Raw genomic sequence first — 13046 nt, 5'->3', positions numbered from 1 at the left:
AATTTGTGATATACGTCGTACGTACAAGTGTCTTGTAATAATAATTAATTTGCCTGTTTGCGCGAGCTGCTTTATGTGTGTGTGTGTGTGTGTGTGTGTATGAAATTAAAAATTAACTAAAAACAAATGAAGAATGAAAAACTTTCAAATCATAGCCAAACATATTCAATATCCATTTTTTCACATTTGTCTTTCTGCCATCACCACCAAATAAGAAGCTTAAGCTGATCTCTACTTCTCTAATCATTAAATGTATATGTGTATCGAGAGCTCACCGTTTAATTAACCTACGAGGTCGTCGTTGTTGTTGTTGTTGTTGTTGAACATAGCTTCCATCATGACGACTAGGACAACAACAACAACAACAAAGCCATAGGACCGACGGAGCCAGCCAGACATGACTCTGAGCTACTGACCTGAAGACTACCTGAAGTCCTTCATCATCATCATCATCATTCAGTTAGGAATAACAAAAAAAAATTGTCGATTGATCATTTGTTGTTCGTAGTCATCATCATCATCATATTATCAACATTGGTGGTAACAAAATCAATGATATCATTGATGTACGGATCATCAACAGTAGCCACAAAAAAACATACATGATAACAATATGGTCAAGAAATGACTATATGAAAAAAAAATCATCCCATTTTTTTCAATGAAATAATCATCATTCGAAAATTGATGTGTTAGTTTTTTTTCATTTCAATGATTATCACCCATTTGTGTTCATTTCGAAAATTTGTTTCTATTGCTCAGAACAAACCAAAAAAAAAAAAAAACTCAATTACAATCATTGTGAAAAAATTTCACTTTGTTCCACAAACAACATACACGTATACACTCACTATCATCGACATTTGTGAAAAAAAACAATAATCAAAAACAACAACAACAAGTGAAATGTAGACAGGTAGTTAAGATAGATGGAGAGAGTGGGTCGTCGTCATCGTCGTTTTCGTCATCATCAAAAAATGAAAATAAAAAAAAAATACCAAAAGATCGTGATCAACCAAGTTCCGGGATCATTCATTTCGGCGCAAAATTATTATTATATTGATGACGCGAAAAGTTCATATAAAACATAAACAACAACAACAACAACAACGTAATAAAGAAATAAAAGGTGATTTTGGTCACAATTGGGAATACATTGAATAGTCGTGGTGGTGGTGGTTTTTGGTCATTTTTCTGGTTTACTTTTTTTTATGTCCATTTGAACCGTACGAAAAAAAACCACAAATTTTTTTGAATTTTCAAAAAAAAAAAAAATTTGTTGTTGTTGTTGTTTTTTCTCATTAACACATTAACATCTTCTCTATAGAAGAAAAAAAAATAGAAAAAGAATACCAAAATCAAAACATAGAACTGGTCATTCAAGTCGTGACGCCAATGGCCAATATTAACAAAAAAAAAAATAGCTCTTCAAATACATCTCTGGTTATTATTATAATAATAATATCCAAGCTTATTTGATTCAAGTTCAACAAGAAGAAAAAAGTTTTTATTCATTCATTTATTCACAATTCAATACATTGATATTCAATAAACACATCAATCTTTTTTCCTAGTGAATATTAATGATGATGATGATGATGATGAATCCCTTTCACAAAATAACCAGGAGAGTACAACGAACCCAAACGAATTTGAAAATTTTTTTTTTTAAATCAAATTATAAAATTTCAACAAAAATTGTCAACCAAAAAAAAAAAAAAAAACAACCAAAAGTAATGGAGCCAAATATATTTATTTGAATTTGATTGGATAATATTTGAACACATACATACATTTTACAGATATATAGCTCATACTTGTTGCATTTAGTTAAAGTTTATTCACTTCATACACACACACACACAATGGTAGGTATTTGTGTATGTATAAAACCCGCCCATTTTGTATTTCAAACAAGTCATGATAAAGGCGGAGTTGTAAAAAAAAAATATATTACCATATAACAAACACAACAGATTAAACTAGAACATTTTTGTTCAAAAAAAAACTTCTTACCAATTCCTAAACAACAATGACAATGGAATTTAAATAAGAAAAATTTTTCATTGATGAAATCATCATCTTGATCCTGATCCTGTTTTCTTTTCAGATGCACACACACAACAGAACACTTCAATAAACAAGCAGATACAATTAGCTCATTATTGACGTGAATACCCTTCATTTCTCTCCTCCCCCCCGTCATCCAAGTTGAACGGTCAAGTTCAAGTTTTTTTTTCTTTTGGCCATAACTTCAACTTAATTCATTCAATACAGAATGAAAAAAAAGAAAGGGGATCAAATATTACAGATCACGATTTTCTAATTTGTCATTGTGGTCATACATATATGCTTTTTTTGTTAGCTTGATGAATGAATAAATATCGAAATCGTTATCGAAATGAAATAGTAAAATAGATTGATTGACCAAAGAGAAAAAAAAGTAGTTAGTATGATTGTATAACCAAAAAAAAAAAAAAAAAAAAAAAAAAAGACAAAGACAAAGTAATAGTGGTATGCAGATGTTATATGTATCAAGATATGATACAGGACAATAGATCAAGAAGATTGAAAGAAGAAGAAGAAGAAGAAGGAAAAAAACAACCCTGTATATAGATATACCAATGATTAAAACCAAATCAGGTAAAAAAGGTAAAAAAGCAAAAGATAGTTCATTATCGTTGAAAATTTTTCATTCGTTCGTTTGCTCAAATGATAAAAATCTAGGAAAAAAAATTCATTCTTAAAAAAAAGTTCAATAGCATCATCAATGATCAATGCTAAAGCTCGATTCCTTTTTTTTGGTGGTGGTGGTGATGGTGGTGGTTCACCCAAAACGTTCTATCTTTCTATATGTATGTTTATGTGTATCCTTGTTCATTCTCCTCCTTTTTTCAATAAACTTAGTCGTCGTTTGTTGAAAGAATTTTCAATTTTCCTTCTTCTTTTTAACTGGAAAAAAAATCAAGTTATGGAAATTTTCATTTCTCATCATTGGTTATTGAGGAAATTTTTTTTCCATCATCATCATCGTTATCGATATTGATGATGATTGGATGCTCAATAAAAAAAACTATTAGAAAAACAAAAACTTTCAAATTCATATGATGATCAATTTTCTTTTGTTTCATATATATAGATGCTATATGCTGATTTATCGTGAAAAAAAAATTCAAAATTCAAAAAAGAAAAGCAAAAGAAATAAAAAAAAAATGTCATGTCTATTGTTTTTATTGAAAATAAAAATATTTATATAAATAAAACAAAGTGCTCATCATCATCATCACTGTTTCAAACAACAAATACAGCAAAAAAACACCTGTTGATGGATCATTACATGGAAAAGATTTTTTTTTTAATTTTTGCATCTGTCAATTTTACGTTATATGTATGTGTGTGTGTGTGTGTGTGTGGATCGAATACAAGATACAAGAAGCTGTGCTTGTTTCCAAGTGTGTGTGTGTGTGTGTGAAATTGAGCGAAAAAAATCGACCTGTAATATAATAAAAATCAAATGAATAATAAGTGGAAAAAAAACGGAAAGCCACGAAACAAAAACGAATATTATGATTATGCTAGACGAAAATTGAACATCATGCCTGACTTACATACATACACACACACACAATGATCTTTTCTGTTGTTTTTTTCTCGTCTTATCTTGTTGTTGTTGTTGTTTTTTTTTTGATGATGTTATAAAGTGATGAAGCAAAAAAAAAAAAAAACACATCACTACTAACAGTGTGTGTGTGTGTGTTTGATGAAAATATAACTCAATTAACACACAAACACAAAGATAAATGAATGTGAAAAGGTGAAATAAATGAAGAAAAAAAAATGATTGAAAAAAAAATCTAAACAACACAACAGCAGCAGCTTAAAACCCGTTACATTCTACGTTATATTATAACACACTAATTAAAACCAAAAAAAATTATTTGTGAACAAAAAAATGATCAACGAAACAAAAAAACAAAACAACTCACCATTGAATGGCCAAGATATTCAGCTGCATTATCTGAAATGTAGAGCAATTTTCCATTCTGTGTCATCATCATGAGAAATCCATTTAATGCCTAAATGTTGGCCAAAATATTAAATAATTAATAATTTGATAAAAAAATATACACGTTTTTGTGCATGAAATTGGATACAATTTCCGATAATTAATTTATCGATCCTATTGATTAGATAATAATAATTGAAAAAAACAGAACAGAAAAGCTAAATCTATATTTCATTTGAATCAAAATTTTCCTGATTTTTTTTTTGATAGCTTGCAATGATTTTGTTGGTGGTCTCAATTTTTGTTTGTGAAATGAAAAAAAAGAAAAAAATTTTAAAATTAACAACCAATAAAAAATCAGGAGATGAGAAAGAGTTGAGAAAAAAAGGTAAAAATGACATGAAAATTTTTTTTTTCATCATTCAAAAACACCTTAATAAAAAACTCACCTTTGAGAAACCAAAATTGGTCATTGACAATTGATGATTATAATGTTGTTGTTGTTGTTGTTGATGGTGATGATGATGATGATGCTGATGATGGTGATGGTGCTGATGATTATGGTGATGGTGATGTGATTGAATCAATTCATGTTTTCGAAATGCTAAACGGGAGAGAGAGAGTAAGTGGAAAAAAAGTAAAATTAATTAGCAAAATTGAAGCAATAAAACAAAACGAACAGAAAAATCGTAAAATTGAATTTTAATTAATTCCAATTTTAAGAAAAAAAAAATTTTGAAATTGAATCACAAGAAAACTAAACGCACACACAAGGAAATGTTTTATTTATTCACATCCAACCACAGAATTTCATCCATTAAAAATTTTGCTCATTCAATCAATTCTTGATCCATTATCAACGCCTAAAAACCACTGTTGTTGTTGTTCTTAAATAAATTGAAATGCTCGCAACAAACGAAAAAAAATGTATTCCGAATAATTCCCATTTTTCTCTTGATTTTGACCTTAAATTTTTTTTTTGTTAAATTTAAATTTCGAGCACACATTAATAATCATTTCACCTGTTTATTGTGTGCGTGAAAAAGCTTGAATTTAAAGATGAAATGAAATAAAATTATGATGGTAAGAAAAAGAGAAAAGTGATTTTCCATGCATTTTATGATATTTAACCGAAAAAAAAACACAAATAACAGCAGCAATGATCATCATCACTAAATCGAATGAATAAAAAAAAATAATAATAATAATGGCGACAATGAGAAACAACAGCAAAGATTGTCGAGGTTAACTTCTGGTGGAACAAACAAACAAACAAACAAAAAATCCACAGACAAACAAATACTAACACTACAGAAGCCTGTTGAACTTCTTTTTATTTTATTCAAATAAAATAAAAATATAAAATAAATGAATGGCGAGAAGAAAAAAATGCAAAACATTGAAAACGATCTACATTTCTTTTTCCAGATTTAATTCATTGAATGGCCAAAGCTTAGCATTAGCATTAGCTTTATTCATTTACTCATTCAAAAATTCATTGAGTATTTCGTGATGATGATGATGATGATGAAGAATAAGCATCATCAATGACGATTATGAACGAGAAGTGTCAAAGTTTATTATCATCATCATTAGGGCAGTCGCCATTGCCACACAACATAATATGTATTATATGGTAATGATGATCTTTGTGGTAAATAAAATAAAATTAAAAAAAAAATCTCATTTAATTTAGCCCAAAATTATTTATCACACACACACACACACACACACCATACATACAATCGTCGTAGCCATTTCCATTCATAGAAATTCATCGTACACATTTGACCTTTTTGAATCTTATACATTATCATTATCATCATTGTCTACACAAGATATTATTATTTCAGCATTTTTTTTTGTAGACAAGTTAATTTCGAAAAATAAAATTATGGAAAGAGAATAGGAACATTAGGAACAAACATTTTGTTTGATGAAAAATAATTTGGACAATCATTGTACGATATGGACACCCCTGAATCCTATTAATACATAATATACGTGTGAAATAGATTGAAAAATAACGAACAAATAAACTAATTGATTCTGACATTCTACAGTGTGTGTGTATTAATAATGGATGGTCAACATTAATGTAAATTGACATTATGATAGATTTAATGGCTACCATAATCTCCTGATAGATTTTTCTTTTCCATTCACCAATAATTGTTCCTTATCACCAACACCAAAATCGAAACTAAATTGAAATTGGGGGAAAAAAATAAAGAATTTTCAATAACAAAGAGCAAAAAGTAAATTGAAAAATTGCATAAATGATCAATAACAGCAACGACAACAACAAAATGACATTTAAATTTGATCATCATTTCATTTCGGTATGATTATGATGATGATGATGATGGTCAGCAAAACAAAATAAAATGAAAATTTTTTTTTCTGATTCAATTTTCCATCACATTATAAATTGATTCTTTTGGTCATCAACATTTTGACTATGAACTATCGAAACTGATTGACGGGATAATCATTATATTAAGCGAAAGACCATTAAGGGAAATAAGAATGAAACTAAAACCTTTTGTATTGTCATCTACATCGACATCATCATCATCATAATAAAAAAAACGATATTGCTCTCGGTGGCAATGAACAATCATTTTTTTCTTTTCTTCACTAAGGAAAAGAGCGAGAGAGAGAGAGAGAGAGAGAGAGATGAAAGCCATGAAACAAGTGGAAAAAAACGAATCGTTTCCATTCCATGTAAAATTTCTTATATCGAAAAAAGAAAGAAAAATCCTCGAACTTAACGCGATGGATAAAAATGGCTAAATGCTTCCATCATCATCGACTTGATCAACGGCAGCAGCAGCAAAAAACAACAACAAAGATGCTATTGACCTTACCATTTTTTTTCTATTCAACACATCATTCAATTCTAAAAATTCATCATCATCATCATCATTGAAAATGGTGGTCATTTTCTTATTCAAGACAAAAAAAAGAAGAAAAAATTCTTACATTTGTGTACACGGGACCTGTATGTCGGGTTTGACATTCAAAACAACAAAACAAAACAAAACAAAACATAGAGATATATATCTCATAGACAGATGTATGATACATTGGTAGATTTATATCCAAACATACAAACACACAAGCACAAGATAGCAATCATAGATATAAATTTCTTTTCAATGTCAAAATCAAACGAAAGAATGGATAACCCAAAAAAGAAAAGAAAAAATTTCACTTTTCACAAACATCAAATTTTTGTTTTGTTTTATTTTTTTGTGCAAACATTTGATCCATCCATCCATACATGTTAATACGGTTTTATATGAAAATTATTATTCGACATTTAGAAAAACCACGCAAAGGAAACTATTTCATTCTATTTTTTTTGACATTTGTAAATTTTCAATTTTTTTTCTCTGTACACAAAACAACATTGTTTGACAGTTGCATATCATCACAACATTACATGGACACATCTTTCATTCTGGTCATTTTCATAATTTCTGTTTTTGTTTGTTGCCCTCTTCCTATGTTTTTTTTTTCTTTTGGTCACATCATCGTCATAAGCTTATTCTTTCATTGAATCATAATGATGATTATGGTGATTTGAATTTTCTATCCAAGGTAAAGTGGAGAAAAAAAAATGCCAACCACTGTGAGGATACAGCTGGAAACATCGAATATAAATAAATAGCTTGAAAATCGTATTTTTTTTTTTTTTTGATCAACAAAAACAAAAAACAACAACAACAACAACAACAACGAAATAAAATCGTGAAGAGGATCATCATCAGGATTGATTTTGGGAATGAAAATGAATTGTATAAATAAAACCCAAAAATACCAATGAATAATCAATAGTTGATTGATTTTTTGAAAAATACTTCGATTTTCGTCAAATAATGAAAATATTCTTTCGATTTTCATTAATTGAACAAAATTAGACAAAATTTGAATATTTTGGAAAACACACACACACACACACTTACCATATTGAAAATAATTTGCTTTCCGTACATATACACAAACTAATGCCATCAATTGAAGCTGTGATAAACGTTGTCTTGTTGATGATGGTAATGGCAATAGATCTCTTAGATTGGCAATCTCTGAATTGATCAGATCTCGTCGTAATTTTGATGCTCCTTTTGTTGATTTAGTTGCATCGAAGCTAAAGAAACAAAGAAAAAAGAATCAATCGATTAGTATAAATCTAAATAAATTTCAATTTTTTTTCTGTCTAAATATTGAATTAAAAATAAAAATAAAAAGTAAAGATCAAAGGTGATAAACACACACACACACACACACTAACAGGTGAAAGGTGGCACAGGTTTTTTTTGCCCACACACCGAGCAACATACACGCACACCAAGATTAAATTTTCGATATATTTATTTTATTTGTGAAAGAGAAATATAGAGAAAAAAAAACCAATCAAAAATAATCAATCAAAAAAATCTGAATGAATAAATCCGTACGATTGATTGAAAAAACTGGATTCATTGGAAAAATCCACAAAAAAAAATAAAATTGAATGAACTTGAAAAATTTTTGTACGTTTTATGAACATTTTTTTTTAAATCAATTTAGATCATTTTCGATTTAGCAAAAAAAAAAAAAAAAAAAAAATTGATTTTTGTCATTACTATTCCCCTACGACCATATAGTGGAAATACTAATACAAATTGTTAAACAAAAGTTGAATAATCACTTGTTGCTTCTCTATATGTATTCAAATGTAAATATTTTTTTTTCTACATTTTTTTTTATTGAAATCCTGCAAAGATGATGAATAATTCAGTCATTCAGTAAGTTTTATGTGTCAATCAATAACATTTCAATAAACGTTGTTTGTTGATGGCAACAAACAAAAAATTAATGTTGGATCGTTCCATGAGAACATGATTGATAGGATGATGATGATAATGATAAATACCGTGTAAAACGAGTGGTTTCAAATATAAATATTTTGATGATGCAAAGAAAAACCAACAACAACATAAAATTGAATTTGAAACTCATCAATAAATTGAATGGAAATTGAATTGCAATGCACACACACACACACAAACATAAATTTCGTGATAAATAATTTCTCTTCATCAACATGATGATGATGATGATGAACAACACCTGTTTATCGATTTGTATTGTCGCCATCGATAATGATGATGATGCTCAAAATTATCATTAACAGAATGGCCAAAAGCAACAAGCGTTTGTTTGCCTGTCTGTTTCTGAATATGTGTTCGATTCGATATGTGTTTCATTCTTCATTCTGAAAAGAAATTTTTGATTTTCCAAAAAAAAAAAGAAAATCAAATGAATTAATTTTTGAGCAATTAAAATGTTAATTACCATCAAAACAAATGGATGATGTTCAATATATCAATCAATCAATCGTTTTTTTTATGATTGATTTTTTTTTCATAGTTGTGTTGTTCGTCTATAATGACATTCAATCCAATTTCACAATATATACCTGTAATTATTGACAAAATCTTCATAATGTGAAAATAATTATTTTCATCATAAAAAAATCAAATTGATAATCAATACAAAAAAAAGAAAGAAAAAGAAATGCAATAAAAAAAAAAATGGAAATTAATGTGTTCAAGGTTGAATGTACACCATTTGTTTATTTGTTTGCACATGTCATTTCTATGTACGTAATATTTGAATGGCATGAAGAATCTTGTTTTCATTTGGAATTTTTTTTTTGGATTTTTCAATTTTTCAAAATTAATTTACATATAATAAATATAAATAAATCAAATGGTCATGATTAACTTTCTTAATGATGATGATCATCATCATCATGATCATCAATAATGATGATAAAGTATCAATTACAAATTATTTTTTTTTGTTCGAATTCTTTTCCTCTATGACAATGCCGCCAAAAACTACCACCAACAATTGATTGATTTTAGGAAAATTGATTTTCGAACAACAGCAACAACAAAAAACCCGAAATTCGAATGTTATACATCGAACGCATCAATCTAACGAATTAACTATCATCATCAACATCATCATAATCATCATCAACATTGTCAAAATCATCATCGACAATCATCAACACGCAATCTTGAAACAAACAACAACAACAACAAAATTCTTTTGTTCTATTCAAAAAGATAACAATCAGATCAGGTTCGATAAGATCCAATTATTTTTATTATTATTATTGTTGTTGTTGTTGTTTTGTGTATCGCCGAATCAATCATCAGAAAATAAAATAAAAAATAAAAAAATACGCGGTTTTGAAAACCACAACAAAAACAAAGTTGATGTTCATACACCAATGAACAACAGATTCATTATTATCATCATCATCATTATGTTAGTCAACAACAAATGGCTCAATTATCTTGTTTCTTTTGATGATTCGATTGATTTTGTTTTTTTTTTTGTTGTTTCTACACTGTGTTTATTGTGTGTGGTGGTTTTTTCTGGTATTTTTAGTTATCTTTTCATAATAATACCGTGAATTCATCATCGAAGAATCGGTTATCGACCGAAGTAATAATACGACAAAAGACGAAACCGACATTGAAATTTCCGTAATGATACGATAATCAACTAGGAGGACTATTGGGTATTTGCCCTTCTAATCATTATCATCATCCATCACCTTACACAACAACAAATACAATAAAATTGATGATTCAACAACTGAATCCAAACGTAATTGTCTTCAACAACGACAAAAAACATTTGGCCAAATTGATTTAAATAATCCACTATTGTGAATGAAATTTAAATTGTCATTATTATCATCATTGGGATGATTTCTAGAAAAAATTTATTTTTCATATCAATATTTTGCCATCGATCTATTGATTTATTACGAGTATTAATGCGAGAAAAACCCTATATGAAAATGATCAACGAGCAATCAAATGTTGAAATCACATTTCGAAAAAAATGTCCAATAAATCTTGTTTGTGTGTGTGTGTGTTTTTTTTTTTAGGGGGGTTAAGAATTTGAATACCTCGAATTTCTTTCTTTTTCTCTCACATTTGATTATTATCATCATCATCATCATTTTCAAAATGTGCAAATAACGTAATAAATCTTTAAATGAAATGTTTTGATGGAAAATTGCAAATTTTTTCTCATTTTCCCATCTCAATTCAAACACTTTTGAATAGTGAATAACCAAAAAAAAAAAAAAAATGTTGAACAATTAACGAAAAAAAAAAATTTAATTTCCTAACAACAACAACAATAATAATGTTTACAAGAAAGATATTTACGATCTATTCGGTATTGGACAACAACAACTGAAAAACCGAAAATAAGAAATTATTCACAATCCACAAACACACAAATCATTCGGTTGATGAAACCTTCCCAAAAACTGAAAGCAATCAAACAAGCCAGAAAAAAAAGATCAATTACCTATTATATAATAATATAAATAAATCCAGTCAATTCTTTATCAAGTTTTTTTTGGCCCTTCAAGATTTCAGACACACAGCATGTGTATCATAGAATCATCGATATGGACAGATATATTGACGGTTGTCAAAATTCGGATGTCAATCATCATCATCATCATCATCATTGGAATTGGTCAGAAGAAAATGGAAAATATTTTTTCAATTCAATTTGCATATTTGTATTTGTGTATATGGTGTGTTTGTAATATATGAAAATCCATATGTTTCATATATTGTATTGTTGTTGACACGACAGTGACATTTACGCCTGTCGGAAACTGACTATAGTATTTCATAACCTTGATTACATTTAACTAAAAAAATGATTTTATTCAGGTTTTTTCTATACACACACACACACACAAAAACTATTTTTGATTCAAAAGAGATTATCATTTTACTATTTTTTTGTTTTGTTTAGTTTTACATGAAATAGTAATATTTACCTGCACATTTGCAGCAGATTTGGTGTCGAAGCAAGCATCATTTTTTTTTGAAAAAGTAGTCTTTAATTTTACTTTATAAAATTGTTTTTCACTGTAGAATCAATCGATGATGATGATGATCAGTGATAGTAAACGGATGTTTAAAACACTAACATATATATGATGTGAAAGTGACACTTTGTATAAATGATGATCCAGATAAGCAAGAATTTTTTTTCAAAGAAAGTAAAAAAAATTGTGCTTTCAGTTTCAAGATATTAAATATGGATGATCAACACAAACATTCACGCACACACACACACAAAACATGAAGATTAACACAATGGGTTGAAATAAAGATGAAAATCGTGATGAATATCGGTACACACACACATACACACAAGTCGATCACAATCGATTCATGATCTAATCGACACCGTTTGGTCATATCATAATCATGATGATGAATATTGAATCATTGTCAAGGCCAACAGTAGCAAATATAATCGTTATACACGAATCAGGCGCGATTAAATAATAATAATGTTTTGTACAATCAAGTACGTGACACGTTTGTCCGATGTAAACACGAAGGAGATGTAAAAATTTGTATGTACCACATATTCAACCCTATTCACAACACGATGATGGTAAAATTATTTGATAATCACCATTACCACCACTGTGGATATATATATTCTTTCGGTACCAGATGGAAAAACCGAAAAACGATTTATTTAAAATCGTGATTACACGATCGATGATGAATCGTGGCCTGAAATGTTATAATAACAACAACAACAACAACGATAAACTGCTGAAAAAATATTATTATTAGATACTCGTTCCGTATCGAACAGCAACCGAATGTAAACTGAATTATATCTAGTGCAGCCGATACGAATACTACCTGAGAATGATGAGATCACGAAGTGAACAAAACAAAAAATCTTTGCTGCTTCTGCTTCTACTGCTGTTGCTGCTGCTGCTGCTGCAACAATTTGAAGACATCGAAAACGGTGGACCTGTTGAATGAATGAATGAATGAATAAAATCTTATGAGAAAAAAAAATCTCAAATGAGAGAAAAAATCAGAAAAGAAAGAGAGACACATTGTGAGAATGAAATGAAATGAAAGAATCAACCTCAATCTTACCTGTTATTTGTGTGTGTGTGTGTCTT

General features: G+C 28.6%; 1 protein-coding gene across 1 annotated transcript in view; it reads right to left on the bottom strand.

Annotated features, from left to right (window-relative positions):
* dysf (neuronal PAS domain protein dysfusion) overlaps positions 1 to 12740 on the bottom strand; it is a 29304-nt gene extending 16564 nt beyond the window's left edge. Inside the window, 4 exon segments of the mRNA XM_075729997.1 lie at positions 3987 to 4076; positions 4456 to 4610; positions 7978 to 8159; positions 11886 to 12740. Coding sequence (XP_075586112.1) covers positions 3987 to 4076; positions 4456 to 4610; positions 7978 to 8159; positions 11886 to 11926 — 468 coding nt within the window. The 5' untranslated portion in view covers positions 11927 to 12740.
* Between the last annotated feature and the right edge of the window lie 306 nt (positions 12741 to 13046).

This window comes from Dermatophagoides farinae, chromosome 1 (assembly GCF_024713945.1).
Source record: "Dermatophagoides farinae isolate YC_2012a chromosome 1, ASM2471394v1, whole genome shotgun sequence".
NCBI classification, from domain to species: Eukaryota; Metazoa; Arthropoda; class Arachnida; order Sarcoptiformes; family Pyroglyphidae; genus Dermatophagoides; species Dermatophagoides farinae.
Note: the sequence above shows the minus strand (reverse complement) of the source record. Positions and strands in the feature narration are given on the sequence as shown.